Source organism: Adelges cooleyi, unplaced genomic scaffold (genome assembly GCF_023614345.1).
Source record: "Adelges cooleyi isolate 19-005CV unplaced genomic scaffold, UGA_ACOO_1.1 ACOO_flye_CR_arks_rails_tigmint_CR_PRNA_108, whole genome shotgun sequence".
Classification (NCBI taxonomy): Eukaryota; Metazoa; Arthropoda; class Insecta; order Hemiptera; family Adelgidae; genus Adelges; species Adelges cooleyi.
The window spans coordinates 7,492,570-7,514,728 of record NW_026095761.1 but is presented as its reverse complement, the minus strand read 5'-3'; the positions used below and the strand labels follow the sequence as shown (position 1 = coordinate 7,514,728).

The following is a 22,159-nucleotide window of genomic DNA, read 5'->3' as shown; positions in this document are numbered from 1 at the left end:
TGTTTTGCATATGAATCTTTTTCTCCACGAGAACTATGTCAACATGCTAGTATAAACTTAATGTAAAATATAATGCGCTCAATGATATTTATTATTATGTAGTAGACCACACCCGAAGTGTATACACCCATCATTCCTATTTCTATGATATAAGATTTTCGCATATTAAATGCATCACGCAGACTCGAGGAGAGTTTAACACACAACAGTCGTGATTTATCGCATCTAACTTGCCAAAAAAAAAAGCCAACAATCATAATGCGACTTGAGTTGTGTGTAAGAAAAAAATAAATTGTAATATAATATACGAGTATATATATATATATATATATATATATATATAAAAATACAACAACATAATATTAGCCCGTGGCTGTGATGTATAATGATGAACATACATGCATAATGGACAACTTGTTATTATGAAAATGGAAAAACGTCTTTTCCCAAGAAGAAAGCATTTTACCATGACACTCAATGACACGCACACGAGTTCATTAAGATTAGGTATTGTGTCTTATAACATGCACTGACCCGTTTTCATAGAAAATGGCAGTGTTTCGCCCATTAATATATTATGTAAAAGTACATATGCATATTTATATATCTATAAAGGAAGAACAGCTATAAAAAAACCAATACCTTCTCGCTTTGCATCGAAGCTAAAACCAACCTACCAGACAGACAATAATTTAGTTGTAAAACCAATCATGTGTGTAAAACAGCAATAACATGTCAATATAACTACTGACTGTTGTTTATTTTTTATTTGTTTCAGGTGAGTTTCATGCTTTTTATGTTGTAAAAAGCTTCCTCCATTGTATCAAATCAATGAGTTAGTGACACAAGAAATATGTTGTAAACATATATTTTACAAATGGTCGCAAGTATTATAATGTTTAGCTTGTATGCGTTTCATTCATTTTTAACTGAGTTTATGTTTTACTGAGAACAACAATAATGTATTCCATAGCAGATTTTTGCTTCGGCAAGTACAATTAATGGTTTGTTGTCGTTTGAAGGAAAGCGCTTAAATTTAAAGTTACTAACTATAACTACTTTGAGCTGTGTATTTACTTTTCACGACTTAAATGGTATTGCAAGCCAAGCAAAATGATTACCAGTTGAAACGCCTAGCTTAGCAAATCTGTGTGCAAAAATCTAAACTATAATGAACGTTTATTGTGCAGACCCAGAATTAATGATAATTCCAAACGAACAAAAATTTAACTTGTAATAGTTACTACTTCTCCAGTATTTTTAGTATTCCAGGCTCCTTAATTTTTTTTTTTTTTTTGGAGCGTTTAACTCGATTCAGTTAGAACAACTCAGTTTTAAAGCAATTTTTCTCTGTGTTGTAAATAACCGTGGAAAAAAAAATACTTTTTTACCTAAAAAGGTCAGAGTCGATGGAATTTACATGCGCTCAATGTGTATACAAGATGAAACAATTTAATATTGTGTTTTATAAGAGGCCTCTTTTTTTACATTCTACCCAGTTTCCTTGCTGTTGTTTTACCAATTTGCAATACAGCTGGTTTCAGCGCGTTGAGCTGGTGCAGTTTTCTTTTTAACAATTTGTCCGAAACGTAACGCTGGTTGTCACACTCGGTGGCGGCGGAGGAAGGAGGGGGGAGTTAAGAGAGAAAAGAGAGTAAAGATAATAAATTAGAGATGATAGTTAATAGATTAGAGGAAAAAGATTAGAAATACTAGTTTAGAGATAATCGATTCGAGATAAGAGATTAGGGATACTAGATTAGAGATAAAAATAGGGATAACGGATTAGAAATACTAGATAAGAGATAAAGGGTAAGAGATAATGGATGAGGGAAAAGAGATAAGAGATAAAAATAAAGATAAAAGATTAGGGGAAAAAAAGAGATAAGAAAAGAAAAATAGAGATAATAAATTAAAGAAAAGAGAATAGAGATAACTAGAGAAAAAAATAGAGGTAGACATTAAAGATACTAGATTAGAGATAAAAATAGAGATAATGGAGTAGAAATAAGACATTCTTAAGAAACACTTTTTAACATTTGAAAATAAAAATAAACTTAAAGTAATCCGGTTTTTCTTTAACATTTAGAGTCACTTGTATATTACTTAATTTGTATTATTATTATTTTTTATATAGGTATAATATTTTATTTGTATGAATTTATGTGTAAGAATTATCTTTATGTCTTGTTTCGCTGTATGAACAGGTATTCTTGTATTAATGTGCTGTACTCTTAAGCCATTTCTTAGCGTTTATACTAAAAAATAAAAAAAATAAAAATTAGAGATAAAAATAGAGATAATGGCGGAGACATAAGAGATTAGACATAAAAATATAGATAATGTATTAGAGGTAAGATATTAGGGATACTAGATTAGAGATAAAATATAAGAGATTGGAGATAAGGAAACTACCAAAAAGTTCCAGGGTCCTATACTTGTATATAAAGACATATATACACGTGCCTATGTAGTGCCGGCTTGTAGTGTGGATACTCGTTAGTTTTTTTTCTCTATTCTATACCGGTCGCACCTATTATTATTATTATTATTATTATGCTGAGCGACGTTAAACTCATCCGGAACCGTCCGTATTATCCCAGGGGATATGCTCATCAATCCTTTTTCACGGACAGCGACAACGTTTTCATATATATTTCCCAGAGGGCCCGGGGTGGTGTTTTTATTCAATTTTGTCGCCCGTATCTCTCAACACCGAATCCACCGTCATCATAACTTCACACTCGTTCCGGTCGTGCACTCTGCCGTTTGCCTAAGCACGACTACTACTAATAATAATTATCAACACGGGCAAGCTAAGAAAAAAGTCATTAATATTAAGACCGAAGACGCTGCTGCTGTTGTCTGTCCACCTGAACTCCTCGCATGCCTTCGACGTGCGGATGCGAGTCTGATAATTCCAAAAATATTATCATATACACAATTATTATAAACCGAATTCCGAAACGGAACGTTTAAGTTGTACTCGATGAATTCCGAAACAAACGATGCGTGTCTTCGGGAGATAAGTATATTTGCCAGAACTGAGGAATTATTCTATAAGCGTCGCACCGGATTGCCCACCTAAAAAGTTCTCAGCTCACACTTAATATTATTATGCACGGTGAATCCGTATATAATAATATGCTAATCAGTGTGATATTCACATTGGAGAATAAATTGAAAAACTTTTTCGTCGATACTCATCTGTTTGTGTGTTCAACTTCACACCGGAATATAGTTGAAAATCGATCAAACAACAGTGTCTTTGTTGATGGCTATCACAATATTGATGGATATTACTTTCAATAAAAGGACTATATCAAAAACATCTTTATCATTGCCGGTTTCAATGCGAAAAATAGTACTTAATAAGTTTCATCAATCTTCATGATTGTTCATGAAGTTATTTCATCAATAAAATATTTATTTTTCATGTAATGTTTATACCTCTACCTGTATTTTTTACATATAAGGACAAGCTGTAACACCGGTATAGCATAGGACTGGGACATTTCTCATTTGTTTTTGTTTACTACTCAATTAAAATCTTTAATTTTCAAAACGTTTTCTCAGTGTTAGCTTTACTTTTTAAGTATATTCGAGATAATAACGTTGTTATCGGCCATTTCTGTTCACGACTATTTCTCTGACCCTATAATACAAGACTATGAGTAGTAACTTATACAACTCATTGTGTGTGTTTTTTTTTTATTTTAAAAGGGTCATTTAAGAGCTCTATATGGTTATGGAAACGGGTTCAGCATCCGCTACATCTGTCGATATAGTATATTTTATATACCGATTTGAAGTGCATGTTGTGCGTTGTATGGACACAATGGAGACTATACTATACTCGACTGCATGTCGGTCAAGTGCAAATATATGTACGGGTTTTGGTCTCATGCTAATGAGAACTAGCACCTGTACGGCGTCTCGCGAAACTACCCGATATACTTTCCCGAGGGATGATGGGGAACACCGAGCGTAGTAATCGCGCCCCTAGCGTTTACCAGGCTTTTCAATTAACAGCCATAATTTCTGGCCTAAAGGCGCAGTACTCGAGCTGTACTTTCAACCCCAGCTCTCTCTCTCAACTATATAGTTGGTCGAAATTCGATCAAAAAAACTCACTTGTCGCCATTTTGATTGTATGCCCATAGACTCTGGACACGATGGTAAATCCAATAGTGGTCTAGAATAGGAAATTTCAGCTTACATCTTCCCGTAGTCGTTCTACAATATTAAATGTACACCTATATTTAAAAAAAAACTTAAATATTATGTTTTGATTATTTGCTATAAATTTAAGTATTATTCCAGAACGTTATCCTTTGGGACATAATATACATTTTGCTATTGTACTCACTGCTGGATCAACGCATTAATAATTAGTAGTGTCATATGCAGAGCACAGTGAATAAGAGACATGTATACAATTTAAGAGCCATTTACTGGAAATCGGCTATGACAGTCCTTGGTTCACTTGTGCACTAAACCCTCCATACATATATATATATATATATATATATATATATATATATATATATATATATATATATATTTATTTATGTGGTTGACCTATTATGACCTTAATTTCCTTACAAAATAAATTTCAAATTGTTTTTTTACCAATTTATAAGAACAAAAACAATTTCGACGGACTAATGTTTAACTGTATGAAAACAAAAAATAATATATAAAGTCAAACGTTTTTCTGTTATTTCTATGTACAAACACACCCGAAAAGAGTAGTATTTCCTGCGGCAGCTAATTTTCCCCTCGAACGATCTGGAAATCCATAAAAATCCTTTGGCTGTAACTCTTCAACTTGTGTATAAATCTAATATATATATATATATAAGTCAATAGTGTACAGTTTCTCTTGGTCCGTCTCTGATGTTATAGATAATGAAATGAAAAACTGTCTAAATCGATTTAGCTGTACAAAATAAATGCGTTTTGCCGGCAAGGGGAGACGCGTCTAAGCTACCCATAATTTATTTCATAACACAAAACCATTACTTCAAGACATTTTCACAAGTAAAAACACCGTAGTGCTATATTATTGTTGAAATGTTAATTAAATATTAAAGCATTATTACATCATATTTAGTATATTAGTAGCAATATATTATGTGTACAGAGAGTAACTTTGAAAGACTGAATATTTAAAAACAAAATGTTTGATTTAAAATCTGTTTATAGTTTCTAAATTTCTGATTTCACCATAACGTGTTACATTTTTGGACTTGACTATTATTTTGTGATATCAAACATAAATTTTATGTTGAATATTCCCTAAAGTGATCACCTTCCCTATGTAGACTATTTTAAAGGCCAAAATATTGGACATTTCTTTTGTTTAAATATCATAACCCTCGCGAGACCATAATATAGTTTCTACAGTTGTGCCTCAAGATGTTAGCTGACGATAATAATTTCTTAGCTGATCCATAGAAATCATTTTTTTTTTTTTTTTATCTATTTGAGACAGTTTTTTTGGTAAAATCTGAACTACCGATTAGGTCATGACTAATATTGTTTATATTAGTTTTGGAATAATAATTCGGAGGACTATTTTGTAACTAGATGCAATTTTCTAGGTCATTTTTTTTTTTTTTGGTTTTCAGACTATTATGAGTAGCTCTTTCTCTTCATATAGGACGCTGTCATTAATCAAGATCACTACTGCGGATGTCATAATAGACCCCAAAGATAGAGTACGAGAAGAAAATTAACAACAGCAAAAAAAAAAATAGTTGTTATCTGTTTCCTTCGGTGGAACTTGGCCAAGCCAATGTTCTCGAAATAGATAAGTAAGTTTTTTTTTGTGGTTACCCCGTGAAACCCTCATCTCATATAGTTTCCACTGTATCACCAAAGACAGTGACGTTTTGCCAAATTATTAATAATAGCCGTCATTGTCTACCCCCATATTATGTGCAGTTGTGTAGATTGTCGTCAAATGACATACACAAAATAAATTAAGCCTCAACTCGGTGGTTGCGTTTCTATGTGTCTTCTTAACGGATCAGCAAACTTTTGTTTGAAATTAACATAAATTATATTATGGAGATCTTTGATATTTTATAATACCGGAAGGACTTGCACGGTGAGCTCCATAAAACAGTAAAAAAACAGGCGAATGTTTTTGTTTCTCGTTTGAGACGGTAAAAATGTTCTGCTTGGGTTTTACGCCAAAATTAATAAAATATCGCATCGCTCAAATCCGTTGAATATCGCTATTGCTTACTTTCGACAGAATTATATCCGCTTCCGGTGCTAAAGTTTTACCCTGAACTTTTCTCTCTGATACATCATATTATAATATTCTACTCGAAAGTTTCTTAATGTTTCATTTTGCTTTATTAAACACAATCCGTCCCGGGAGACTGTCGAAGTAGTGCATAATATTGTTCTTATTATTATTGTTGCTGTATATTCTTTGACCTCCTCTCAAAGCAGTGGTAAACTTTCTTAGCGTCGTAGATGGGATGTGTTCACTAAAACATGTAATCTAACAATGATTTCTATGTTTAAAAGCTGTTATACATTATATATTATACACACAATGCCACACGCATTATAAAATCATAATAATAAAATCTCAAATTACATTGAAACAATTTCTGATTTTTTTTTGACATTTTCATGTCTTGGCTAAACCGAAAAAAAGTGTTACAAAAAAGCGTTAAATAAACGCTGTCGTTATCAGATGTCACGCTATCTGATAAGAGATAAGATAGAGATAGAGATAGAGATTAGAGATAAGATATAAGATATTAGAGTTGAAGGGGGGGTGATGTTAAATATCCTATTCTATAGGCACTTGAGTATGGATGGCTATAGTAGTATGTATATATATGTTATATTCACAACGATCAAACTATAACTGAAAAAAAATTCAATAATTTAACGGTCATATTCGCTATGAATTATTTTAGGCCAGATATTATGAAAACAGTAAAATATTATCCAGGAACTTGATATGTTTTAATATACTAGCCACCTTAGATACTAGCATGGTACTGCTTGTTAATATACTATTTCAGTATCTATAATTCCACCACTACTCTAAATTTATTCGGTACTTCAACGAGACATGAAAATGTTCTTTCGTAGTTGCAGACTCGGCTGAAAAATGTTTTTTTATTTTATCTGTACAACTTCAATGCATATGCAGTTTACTCGACAATATTCATACATGCGATTGACTACTCAGTGTATATTTAGTTGTTGTTGTTGGGCTGTTTTGTTTATGACAGTTTGAAAGCGTCGTTCAAACTTACTCGAAATTAAGTTTCATTCACATTATGTGGCTATATTATACTAGTAAAATCGTATCTCCTTAGCACTCTCATCAGCCTGTCAGTCAGTAGGTCTAAGAAGTATACAACATAATATTGATACATATAAGGTATATAGCGATTTCTGCTCCAAAAGCTTTTCAGTCACTTTATCCATTCAGCAACTTAATGCACACCAGTGTACTTTACATACAACATACACTATATGTCTTATATGTAGAGTCACTACAGATAACCTCTCTGTGGTATTGTCTTACACAAACAATACAATTGTCTTTACTGTTCTCCTCAAATTCCGGATCCGATCATCAGAAGTATATAGTATCAAATAACGTTTCACAATTATTATTTCTATAATATAGTGACACACATTTATAATTCATTTGAAGTACTTTAGAAATAGACAGCTCGATGGAAACACATGAAGAAACTTTGTGTGTATGTTTTTATTGATAAAACTGCTATTTCATCATCTAAATGGTCGTGCGGGTCGAGTTTTGAGGCCAGCGGCCGCCTTTCCATATAATAAATCAACAAAGACAAAGATATTTTCCTATAATTTGTTTATGGTAATATACATTTTAATATGCAGATAAACTACAAAAATAACCATAAGAATTTACGGGGTATCAAATGTTTTTTTTTTTAACACAAGTTGTCACCTATTTTGTTTCATTATAAAGGACAGTAAACTATTTTGGTTTTATTCGAGACGAAGCTATTATTTATTTCATCCAACTGATGTAGGCATTATTCAGACATTTATTATACACCTATCCTGCCAAAAGCAATATTTTACATTATTTCCAAGACATTCGGAGGTAATAAATTTAACCTAACCAGTAAAACTCATCTTTGAACGTACGGCTATCTTAAACAGTCAACTAAATTTATATGTTGGTTATTTATATTAGTGTAGTACTTTGAACAAATTTTTTAAAACTATTTGTTTTGCCAACTTTTTCTATAACCATAGTCATATTTGTTAAAACGTTTTTCACTTTATAATGTGCATTCATTTTCTTATACTATTATAATATTATTTTATTTTATATAGTACACAAGGGACTAACAAAATCTGTTAAACTTGAGTTCTATTTTGGCATAGGTGTTGCCAAAACTAAGATTTCTATTCCTACCCTTCTCAGATAGTTATTTTAGCCCAAAACGATAAGGTAAAAACATGTTTGTAACAAACTAATTAAGCAAATTTCACGTTAAAATTCTACTAACATCTTCTATTCAATTTCAAAGTTTGTACTTTTATCTTATTTTTAGGTTAATATATGTGAGTAGTACGTTTTGGCCGTATGTCTTCCTGTTGTCACACCTCCACCTATTATCACTGATAAGAGAGCTCTGTTTTTTAACGCAACTCCTTAAAATTACTTCTATCACTAAGATAACTCTTATCGCATAGATAAGAGAAGGAAATGTGATAACAAGAGGACATACGACCAAAACGTACTACTTGTGTGTTTTAATTAAATTAAATTTACACAACCGTATCTCATAAAATTAAATCACAAGTGTTTCCTATTATGTATGTACGGTTTATCTACACGGTGAATATAATTATTAATATATTATGTAAATCTGTTGGCATTGAATTTACCATACGAGTTGAGTGTATTTTTGCGGATAATATCTAAAATTCAAATAAAAAATCAAACGCAAAACTGGTATGTGAGTTTTTTTTTTGAATCCAATAAAGAGACGACCTCGTCTTCAAGACAAACCGAACTTTATCGATTTCTCGTTACCAATTTGTTTTTATTTGATTTCGGAAAATTGAAAGTTTTTGAACGTGGCCGGGCGCAGTACTACTTTTATACATATGTTTGACGAGATTCCTTTGTGTGCACTGTGTACATGTAACAAAACATGTTTTATTTATATTTTTTTAAAGTACATAACCAACGTTTTTGTTTTTGCAGCGTGTAATTGCAACGAACACGCCAAAAGGTGCCGGTTCGACATGGAGCTGTACAAACTGTCGGGTCGGGTGAGCGGCGGCGTGTGCCTCAAGTGCAGACACTTCACGGCTGGCAGATACTGTCATTATTGCAAAGAAGGATACTACAGGGACCCCACTAAGCCCATCACTCATCGGAAGGCTTGCAAAGGTATTTATTTTTCACTTTTTAAAATGCAGGAAAAAAATAACATAAAAAAGAAAATGCTAAAAATTAAAATTATAAAAGAAAAACACTCTTTTAAGCAAGTTTTTTATCTATGCCTTGTCATTGTCGTTGAAACCAAATGTACCTCGTTTAAGAATAGTTTATAAGAAAAAATAAATGGAAAAATTAATAAAACTGCGTCAGTAGAATAGAGTAAAAATTGGCTTATTGAGAAACAACTGACGTCGAGGTCCCTTATATCCATTCTATGGAGGCATTGGAATAATTTAATTTTAAAAAACACATGTTGACAACAATATTAGTCACGCGGTCCGTTCGGGGTAGTAACCGACAACTAGATAGAAAGTACATAATTGTTTGGGAAGATTAATTTTTCAGTTAAATACTGCAAACATAAGGTGGATATGCCGAAAAAATAGTATCTATAAAGATTAAATAAAAAATATTTTTTAAAAAAGAGGTCAGGCCGAAACAACTATTATACGGTTTACTAGACGAATAACCGACGTGGCGGTTCTAACTTGAATTTATGTTTTTTTTTATTTGTTTATTTATGTCATAAATATTCATTGATGTCTAAATGAAAATGCATTTTTTTTTTAATGATACACTTTTTTCCAAGTAAAAAGTTTACTTTATACTTGTATTTGCATAATTGCAGATGTTTTTCCTAGTTTTCGTTTTCCCACAGCGAAACAAAAATGTCTAAATAAAATGTTTTAGTTTTAACAAAGTTTAATATAAACAATTACAAGGATAGCATTTTGTAAAAATATCTGAACATATTTATGTATATCTTCTCGAGGAGTTTTTTTTAACTTTACAATTATTTTAAAAAAACAATGACTTGAATTTTGACAGTTAAATTTTTTTTAAAAAAACCTCTTCGAAGAAACACAATTTTAGTTTCAGTCTTACAAAAAAAAAAGCTATGGAAAATCGAATACTTTCTATCTGAATTTTTGAAAAAGTGAGAGGCATAGAAAACGATTAACAAAGTCTACAACATTTACCACTCAAACTTTCTTGAAAAAACAGTTTTTTTTTTAAATTTTGTTAGTTCTTTTTTATTTTATTTAAAACTATTTTCCGTTATAATTGTTTTTCAGAAAAATTATTAACGCCTCGTGATATTACACTGTACGCCTAAAAACTTTTTTTTAATTATTACATATTTTAGCGTGGTGTATTTTATAAGGTGAAATCATTTTTTAATATTTTTTTTTACACTCTCTGTGCCGCACACAAGCGTCGTTGCCTTTGATTCATAAATGTATGCGTTTATTAAATATCATTCGAGAGTAAAATTCACTGGCCCGAAAGCACATTGACGACACGGCTATGGCAATATTAAACCAAAGCAAATCCAAGAAACGGCATATTATTATTATTATAATATTCTCCAAACGAGAGACTCTGTGAAATACGTTTGATTTGTTTCCATGACAACCTCTGAACAGTAGTATAATAATATGTACACTGCTCTCCAGTCTCGTGCACGATGGCTTATTTAATTTAGTTTAAATTCAAATTTGTATTTCTCCTTAAGTACATCAGTTTCAACAACTGTGTACAGTGTACAATGTACCTATATATTGAGCCTACCGAGTACTAGTATAAGACAAACTCGGTCGGTCGACTGACAATCAACAACGTCGCACATTAATATAGCAGACATTTAGATATGTATGTTATCTATGACAACAATATTGAACTTTTATAATATAATTTTGCCCAAAATAGGGACCGCCTCGTCTGAATTTCCAATATATATATATAAATCATAAAAAACAAAAATCTTTGAAAAAAATGTGCTATATAAATTTAACTCTTAAAGTAAAAAAAAACGTGACCGTCATGTTGAAAGGGCATATATAATGACCGTACTATCAGTTTAAAATATTTATATTACGGTTTGTTTTTTATAAAATATATTTGTTTTAAATTAGTAATAATTTAAATTTTTTAATTGCTAACACATATTAAAACCTCTTTTTTTCAATTTTTCAAGACATTAAATCAATTATTATTGTTTTGACTTTCGTTCGAAAAGTTATATTCTACTTTTAGTTTTACGAAAATGGTCACACTGCGACACTCTAAGACTATGGCCGTCGCGTTTTTGTGTGATAAGTATTTTCCCCGTGTTAATTGTTATCAGTGTCCCGGGGTTGTATTAAAATTAAACCGTTATATTATATTATTATCAGCGTTTGGCGATTCGGTCGGTTTGATTTTCTAACGACCTCTGTATAATATCATTTGTTAGGCTTTGTCAAACTTTGCACAACACCGCATATACTATAATATTACCATATTATACTATAATACTTGCATATTATAAAAGTGATAATGTTCACACCCGACGTTATTGCCAGTAAACCGGAACACGGTATGTAACACGCATATCACCCGATTATAATAATATTATAATATAGTATACAAGTCTGATTGTAATAAAAGAAAATTGATAAATCGTGAGGATTGAAACGGACCGGGCATATATTGTATTACACACACACATATGAGATCCTTGCTTAAGATTCACGAACACGGCTTAGGCCAACAAGGGCTGGCGGGGGTTGGTGTGGCATTATTGCCCAAACGTGACTTATGGCGTGGGATTAACAAGGATCACTCTCTATATCCAGTGTGCTGGATGCTGACTAATGACCGGAGGAGGACCCCATCATGACAACCGACAGATACCGTCGAATAAGCGCGATAAACGATGGGCAATAAAAGAGACAATTAAAAAAAACTTATGAATATTATGTGCATTACAAGAAGCACATTTAAGTACAACGTATTACACACAGGTACACATAGTTAACGGGTACACCAAAACGTGTTAAACCTACGAGGAGTTAACGACGCCAACACAAAAAGGTTGCCCGGGCCAAGTGCATTATTTCTTATTACTTCAAATTTACATTACTCCAATGGGTCGCGCAGTATTATGGACTCAAGTCTGTAAATTAAGAATAACTGGAAGTAGTAACAATATTTGAAAGTAAATATTGTTCATGATAAAATAAAACTAACAAAGAGCAAACATAGTGTTTTATCAATACATTTACTTTCGATAGATGTCATTTTATAAACGAATGCCCTTTAGAATTGACAAATATAATGTTTGGTAAAATGTGCCAAAAAAAATACTCATATTCTTTACAATTATTATGAATTATCATGTATTTTTATTCAAAGTAAGGAATATTTATATATATGTATTGATTATTGTGTCAAGGAAGGTAATTGAATAGGCATGTAAAAATACAATTTTTTTAATAAAAAAAAAACTATTTGTGTTTTATTTTATAGAGCGACACATTAAATATTTATATTTTATAACTAAACGTTTTTAATTGAAATTAAAATTGGTCCTTTATTTTGGTAAAAAATCGAATTTGACTCTATTTTTTTTATTAAAAGCTAAACCATAAATTGCACTGCTCAATAACCTAAAGAAGAAGAACACCGTGTAGAATTACATATTAATAAAAATCAAGTATGATAATAGTATAGTATGCAATTATTCATTAGGAAGTGTCAAGTAGGTACAAAATTCTAGATATTGAAATCAGTTTAATTAGTCCAGAAAATGCATTTTAAAAAAGCTGTAAAACCTTTTCAGCTTCACATCAAAAATATAATATATTACCAAAAAATTAACCAAATGTTAGAACAGTTGTATATCATTATCAAACAATTGCAGCTGCTGCGCTGGTGATACAAATTAAGTATAAATTGTTTTTTTTTTTTTAAAAAAAAAGAAAGTATCCATCTATCTAATCGTGGGGAAACTTAATTAGGTAGGTACTTGTTTCCATATCTCATATGTGTGCAACCATGTACATCATCGGCGTAACAGTCTTAAATATAATATATTAATCTGAATAGTAATTTAGCCATTAGAAACGTTCTCAAAATAATATTCACTCTAAGTGTGCAATTAATCATTCAATTGCAACTGCAATACTTTTTTTTTTATTTCTCAATAATATTACATATAGAAACTATATTATATAGAATATACAAAAATAATATAAATATATATTTCAACATTTTTTTACCGCCTGGTGGACCGAGAGGGTCAAAAAATATTTAAATCCTTTAAGTCTTTTTATTGCCAAATAGCATCGCAGGTGTGATTTATTACCACTATTATTATTATTTCATACGTGAGCAAAATATATACACACTTAAGCTTCGAGAAACGCAATTCATAAATTACCATGACTTAAGACATAATAAATCAAATGCACGTAAAACTATTATAACACTGAGGTTATTAGTGTTTATTTCGGATTAACGTTATTTTTTTAAGATTCATAACAACTAATTAATTTCATCTTATATCGTATCGGGGAACCGTCGAGAAAATTATAAGCTGCATAACAACAACAACAACTAACAAAAAAAACATGGATTTATTAAAAATGTAATTTATTTAATGACGAAGGAGATAATATAATAATGTTTACATATGTAGTTATATTGTAACGCCCAATTATAAGTCCAAAAATTGCGAAAATGGGGTTTAAATATATTATAAGGGATGAATTGTTTTTTTTTCTCGTGTAAAAAAGTATTTTATACAACAACCGTAGTTACATATTTTATGTTTTTGTTGAAAGTTTTTAAATTGTATTTTACCAAAATTAGCTGTTAGCTGTTAGACCTTTTAGCCGAGCACCGCAGAATCGTTTAAAGCCATGGCTTGGGGGGGGGGGATTGTAGTAAGTGTATTATTGTCAATAATATATTGTATGTATAATTTTGATGTCGGAATCCCTGTGGGAAGTTAAGCCCACGGTTTATAGAGCTTTAGACTTGACGGCATAGGAGAAAACTCAAAGTCAAAATGTCAATCGTCGTCGTTGTCTTTAACCACCAAAACCTAACTTGGACTTCCAAGACCGGATTTATTTGACCTGTAGTTAGTCAAAGGGATTGGCAGTGGTGGTGTGTAATGTGTGTGTGTGTGTGTGTTGTAAGGCTACCAGACTGGACGATATTTACCAGAGCAAAGGTCAGACAAATTGATCCTTTTTCCTGTGAAAACGAATTACTCGGTTTGCCATCTCATTTCACGTGCCCGGTTAACCCCATACGGGTGCTTAATCTTACCGGGCACCGCTACACATATGGTAGACCAAGAAAAATGCTATTTTTTTTAAATTTCACTTCACGGCCTACACCACCTTATAGTATGTATCAATACTCATACTTACACTGCGATTGTATTCGAAATAAAGCAAAGAGGTTCGAGTCTTTGATGGATGCTTGTAAAAATGCCCTCAACGTGACTAATGGACTTCTATACAAAGAAACGGCTACATAATGTAAAGCTGGGGTGCTTAAAAAGTAAAGGGGATATATATATATATATATATCTACATTATTTTTTTGCTGTTCTCTGTGGCTTTTTCGAGTGATCCACTCGTTGGCCGAATTCATACACCGAGTTTTTTTACTTTAACAACTGATTGATGTCTTACTTGCCCGACTTATTTTAACACCCGACTTATACACACCAAACTATATTATATTAAAATTAAATAATTAATAAATACTTAAAAAAACACCTAAACGTTAAGTATTGTCAAGATAAAAAATTTGGGTTGTAAAATGTCTATAAAAAACTGTACATCTTATTTTATAGATGAGAGTATGAAACCGTAATCGTATGAAGTCAGTGAAAAACTTTTATAGTTTCAAAAACTAATTTTAACTTCCTAGTCTAAATAACATAAAATTTTACAAAGTTTTTAATTAAGTTTACCTCGTGTTTTATAACCAAGTACGTTTTTAAGGGTTGACCTTGTGCATATATATATATATATATATAGGTATAGATGTTTTGAATGCAGGCCGAGATTAAAATATTAATACTACAGGTATATGGCTTTAAAGGTTCAGAGGGAAGGTGGTTGATCATATTGTAAGTTACCATGTTGTAGATTATTGATAATAAGTAATAACAACTTTGAGAAACAACGCTTGCAAAAGCCGCATTTTGCCGTTATAATTATTAATGATGGGGTTAAGGACAACCCTCTTAAACCGTGAAACACATATTTTTTTTTATCCCTTTTGCCATTTGCTGGGTTTTTTTTATAAACGTTGACAGTAACCGCATTAGGATCAACATACAGCATTAAACCGCCAAAGAATTCCTTTTTCCAAGTGTACAGGTTAATAATTGATGCTTACAGTGGTCGGCCATACCTACTATTATATTATTAAACGCATACCAATCGGTCAGTGTAAATGAGCTGCCGGTGGTTTATTATTATAAATTCATATCACATATATTATTACTATCTTATATGGTGTAATAGATGTCTAAAAAAGAACGTGCACGTGCGCCTGAGGACATGCCTGGGGATTTTTTTATTTTTTTGTCACTTAACAGTTAACCACCCTACAGGCAATAAAATTTCCACGGAAAATCCCAGATAGTTGTTTATATGGTAATGCGCAAAACCCTAGAGCCTCTCCCTAGGGCCACGGAAGAAGGTAAATAACACATAAAATATGTAAAGCACTTGACGTGTGACGTTAAATGCCAAAAAAAATACCTATTTAAATAACAAACTGGAGTTCACGTTCGAGTTGTGATAAGTATATAATATTTTAAATTCATATTTTATTTTTTCACAGTTAACACGGTGATAGAGCTTCTTAGCTTGTGTAGGCTTGACAAAGGCGATGCCGCCAAAACTGATAACACCTACGATTTAGCCAGAAGCTTGTAATAACGACTTGTTCTCTGTGCATCTTTCTGCTGATGTTCGTCTATTATTATTATTATTATTATTATTATTATAATAATAGTATAATATCCTATTCACGGTTCCAAAACCCGTTTTATCTGGAGCAATAATAATTACAGACGGCCACGCGTTAACGTCGTTATTAGCAATAAACCACTGACCATTATTCTTCTCGGCTTTCTAATGTGCGTTCATGTTTATGTATGTATTTTTTAACAGGCATGTTTTTTTTTTGTTTCAAACACACAATTATTCATATAAACGGATGTGTTATAAGCCTCGTTGTTGTTGAACGGGTTATGGAACTAGTAATTAAACGCTACAGGGACAAAAGATAACACCATAATATTATTATATGTGCACGTTGTTGTGTATGATAATAATAATATTATTACTGTTTTGTATGAAAACAAAGCGGATTACATGTGTTATTATTTGCAGGGTCGGTATTTTGTAACGATTTTCTCGATGATAACGTTTACAAATTATATGATATTATTTTGTGTAATTTCTAGTTGTGCTTGCACGTTTGCAAGATCTGATAAATTACTCGGTTGAATATAATAATAGTTTAGGTATTTTATATTTTTTTTTTAAACGATTGCTTGCGGGTCGACGCTGTTTAAAGATTGGAAAATATGTTCAATAGAAATTATGTTGAATAATATGTACTTGGAACTTTGTAAGTCGAGTATATGTGCAAGTGTGGCCAGAATATAGCTATAGATAGCTTGTTTGGATACATTTTACTGTCTTGTTGGAATCAGAGGGTCAGAAATCGTACTCACCGACAAGTCTTCTATACATTATATATATTATATACATTCATTAAATTCGTTTATAATTCAGTTGACTGATTTAGAAATGCATAAATTTCCCCTCCTCGAATCGAATCTCCAACTTGAGTGAACTCAATTTCGGGTGTGTGTGTGTCCTGGAAATTCCTGGCTTTCCCGGTGTGTTTCCTGCAGGAAATGTACTTACAACGGCTCTCCCCCTGTGAAAAATGATACAACAATATGATTGATAGCGCCCAACATGTGAGCACGAGGGTGACGGATGGATACGACACGTCACTCGTGTACATTTAAATAGGTTTTCGCCAAACACCGAAAACAGAAAATGGCTTTTAAAATATGTGCAATGTGTTGTGGCTGTTGTACCGACAACAATATGTTAACATATTAAAAGTCTTTGGAAGTTTGGAACAATATATCTTTACCTATTGATAATGCAAGCCGATTAGCCCTTAATTTAAATAAGCTTATTATATTTAACTTCAAAATATATTATTAGTATTTGCGGTGTGCCTGAAATATTGATAATAATTATGTCTAATGAATATTAGTAGTAAGTTTTAGCCGTATGTCCTCCTGTTATCACACCTCCTCCTCTTATCTATGCGATAAGAGTTATCTCAGTGATAGAAGTAATTTTATTGATAAGGAGTTGCGTTAACAAATGGACCTCTCTTATCAGTGATAGGAGGAGGTGTGATAACAGGAGGACATACGGCCTAAATGTACTACTAATATTCCATTTTAAATTTAGAACAAAATCTACTATTATTAATAAAAAAGTTATGGCGCGCCGTTAAAAAATAAGTCCATTTTTTTAGGGTTTTTCATCGGTTTTAAACTTTTTAAGTGTCTGGTCCAACTTAGTTGGGTTGTTGTGATTTCTGTTCTATAGAAAATTGCAGCTGGCTACATAAAAAATAAAAATTATTTTAGCGGTTTAAAAGATATCTTGGGTCTACCCAAAAAAAAAATAATTTTAAAAAACATACTTTCTGAGCTCCAAATCGAACATACAAACTTAGACGCGTTTACATGTAAAAAGATACTTTAAATTCTGATTTTTGACAGCTTAACAAACAGTGTCTCGTGTGTTATACATATATTATGTCATTCTATGTGTAATATATAAAACACACATAGCGTGGCATAATATATATTGACAAACCTCAAAATTAGAGTACATTGTAACAATAACCAATATTATGAGCTTTGAAGTCAACAGTTAATAATATATAACAGTAAAACATCAGTCTAATTTCCAAGGTCTCGTAAAAAAACAAAACAAATTGTAGGATTATGAAAGTATAAAGTGTTTGTATTGTTTTCTTATGTGTGACTTTTAGTTCACTATTGGCTGTTTTTCTTTTTACTGATCCCAACAGTTGTACACGATTTTTCACTACTTGAGATATCATTAACATGTATGCATTCATCATAAAGTACACTACCAACACACCGTGTAAAACTTTCACCCATTAAATTAAAAAAAAAAAAAGATTTGGAATATTTTAATATTCGACCCGTCTTTAAACAAATATATTATATCTTTAGCTGTATTATCGGTCAGATGTCTTTCTTAACTCATTCCGGATATTGTAAAGTACGCTCTATCATTTGTCTTATTTATTTTATTATAAATTATTACATATCAAAAAAAAAAAAAAGACTACAAGACAATATTCATAACAAGATGACTGCGTTGGAACACCATCCAGTGATTAATAATATGCTGTCAACGCGGAAACAGTTTTATCGGTTTATTTATTACAATATAATGTAATTTCCATCATCACCGTCGGTTACAAATATTATATTAAAAAGTAAAATATACACAACAAAAAGTAAACAGTAAAATATACAGTTGAATCATATATACGGTTAGCGAAGAAGTTACTTGGAACTTATCTCCCACTTTTCCATCCGTTGGTGACTATTTTATATAGTTTTGGATTATTTATAACTCATACTTTTTACCTATAAAAAAAATAGATGTACCACAACATGTAATACATGACAGTGAAGAATTAAAACCCTATTATATTTACAATTTTTAGATCAGACGACTAAAGAAAATCATTAAATAATATTTTTATCTTAATTAAAATAACTTAAAAATAGAATTGATACAATCGTCATGTATAGAAGACCATATAGATATAGCTAATAGTTTTAAAGTTTAAAACTATCGATTCAAATTTAAACAACTCCTTATTTTCAACAACAGAAAAAGTTCTATTAACATAAATTAAGTATCACAACAGTTGTAATTATTATGAAGCTGGCTTCTAACCCTGATGTCTTAGATAGAGATACAGTTACAGGTCATCTCACAAAATTGGACAGAACAAAGTATACAAAAAAAGAAAACGGTTTCTGTTAGGTTACACATTTTAATGACTCAATCTCGACTAAATTATAACTGTAGTAGGTATATGTACTTAACGACTTTTGCCTTCCCTCATGTGGTAAAATGATTTTTCCAAATCAAGCGTTAAGGTGACAAAAAAAAATCTCGCTCTAGGGAGAATCTAAAAATATCTCTATTTTTTTTTTACAACAAAATATCTATTCAACAGCTGTGTGGTCCGGACGACGGTGTATTATAAAAAAAACATATTTTCTCTCTTTAAAATAATAATAATATGACATTCAACACCTGGGTAACAAAAACGTATTCGGGGGTCATCACTCATCCATCAATGGCAACTGTCGTATTACACTCCCCCCCCCGTACTTTGCCCTTAGGACCGCGGTAACCCGGTAAACGGTAACGTCATTTGTTATTATTTGTTTGGGTACTCCACCACCACCATGAATGTCACATCGAGCTATATACCTATTCTATATAGTAATTAATATCCTCGTCATGTTAAAATGTATTGTAGTACATATATATATATAATATTTATATTATTATATTAGTTCAGAAATTGTTTTATAATGTTTGTTGACTGAGTATACTAGTAATATATAATAATGAATTACTCACTTGACGAGGAACTTGTTTATATTGAGTATCCAGAGAACAATAGAAAAGACAACTTGGATAACCCTACCCTTAGGTAAGCAGAAGTTTTTTTATGTAGGTAGATTAGGTAAAAAGGAATGGCATAGACGTCTTGCATTACCGGTTCAAATATCATAATTTATTGTATTTTGTAATTTAGATAATATTATTATGTCTTGCCTGTCCTGAGTATAACTATAGAAATAATTCTTATCAATCTTGTCACAATTCTTATAAATTATTTCAATGACCTTGATGACGAACTGTTTTTAGAAAAGTATAGACTATTTAAACAATGTGTTAAAAAATTATATATATATATGAATTATTTATATAAACTGAAACGTTAAAAGAAAGTTAAATTAAATGCTAAACCATAACAATCTGGCAAATTAAAAAATACAATCACTTATCAGTTATCACATATTTTAATAACCAATGAGAACGTTGGAATCGAGGTAACCGCTTGGGTAACCCAACTAACGTTTTGTTAACTTAACAAATATAATTTAACGATAACAATGTTATAATGAAACTTATTTCATTTAACCAGATGTTAAATTTAAATGAATTGTTAACTAACACTGTGTTAAGAGTGTATTTAGCAATAGTTAGTGAAACCGGCAGCTTATATTTTATATTTTATTTTGTGTTACCGTTTTTTTTTTTGCTGAATTTATGAGCAAACGTTTATTTTGGCTGTGCACGAGGGGCGGTACACTATAACGGCAATATCTCTTGGTGGCAAACCGGTAAACGGCTCCTTGGGGATACGGTTTCGTCGGGGTAGTAGAAGAGAGATTGTTGACCTAAGCCTGGTGTGTGCAGTATCCCTTGGAGAAATCTTATCCTGGCCGTCATGCGGAATGACCCAAGCAAACAACATTACCGTAAATCGGTATTTCCATCGTGTTCGTTTGCGCGTTGGTCCTCTTCGGGGGTTTTTTTTATTTTTGACAAATTGAACCGGGGAGTATCAATATGTTTCACACACACACACACACACACACACACGGTGAGACAAACGAGACGCGATGACAGAAGACATTTGCACCACAGAAACTGCGGTTATTAGCTGTTTCACAGACAAAGACACTTGTACACCTCCATACGGTACTAACGTTCATTTCTGCGTCCCATTTGGCGCATCTTTCATTATACAAGAAAGTAGCAACTCCAATAAATAAAATAAAAATAGGAAACGCTGAATGTATACTTGTATTTGTCAATTTTCCGGTTGTGTTCCAAAGTAAAAACATACCTCTAATCTTTTATCTCTCTTATCTCTCTTATCTTATCAGAAAAATCAGCTGATTTTTTCGTTTTGATAACCGGTGTCGATAAATGGTGTAGATTTTCCGTGTGTATGCCAAATCAAAGACATGAAAATGTCAACAATTTTACAATAAGTGCTGTGAAAATTTGATAAAAATTATCAATATAAATGAATTATCAATATAATCCTCAGTGTTATAATATGTATTAATAAAATATATACATTTTGTTTTAGCTTAAAAAACTAAGATACGTAAAAAATAATAGCAATTTTTCAACTCCGCTTAAAAATGAAACTTCTTACGCGATAGTGACTATAATATTGCTAATTATAGGTTAGCACACCATAAGTATAGCTATACATAAATGATATGGCCCCACTTGGCTGGAAAATGAAAAGGCCTGTTTTCCGTCAGGAAGACAAATCATTATAAGGTTAATAAATAACCTGCGATGCAACAGTTCTATACATGTGGTTACACATGTTGTTCTGTGCGGTTTGCGGTTTTTCTTCCTTCAAGAAAATTCATTAATAAAGCATTTCGCTCGTAAAGTGATTATCCCAAGACTCAAATACCAAGACGTATATATTACCAGCTCATTTCGGTGTTGCACCTTCCAAATAATGTAATTTTTCTTATACCAACTTTTGAAACTTAAATGGTAACGCATACATTCCATTAACTTTTTAAATTGAGAACAATGTAATTTAAACATTTTTCACTGGTCGATAACCAGTTTTGCATAACTATAATTGTAGTTATTAAAGTTACAAGTTTAGGGCACGAGAAAAAGTGGAGTGTATACAATTTTTACGTTATTATTTAAATTGTTGATATAA

At 31.5% G+C, this 22,159-nt stretch overlaps 1 protein-coding gene across 1 annotated transcript in view; it reads left to right on the top strand.

Moving 5' to 3' along the window:
- Positions 1-22,159, top strand: part of LOC126847547 (netrin-3-like) — a 73,138-nt gene that overhangs the window by 28,333 nt on the left and 22,646 nt on the right. The window contains exon 2 of the mRNA XM_050587864.1: positions 9,248-9,436. Within this exon, the coding sequence (XP_050443821.1) occupies positions 9,248-9,436 (189 nt within the window). The remainder of the gene's footprint in view (positions 1-9,247; positions 9,437-22,159) is intronic.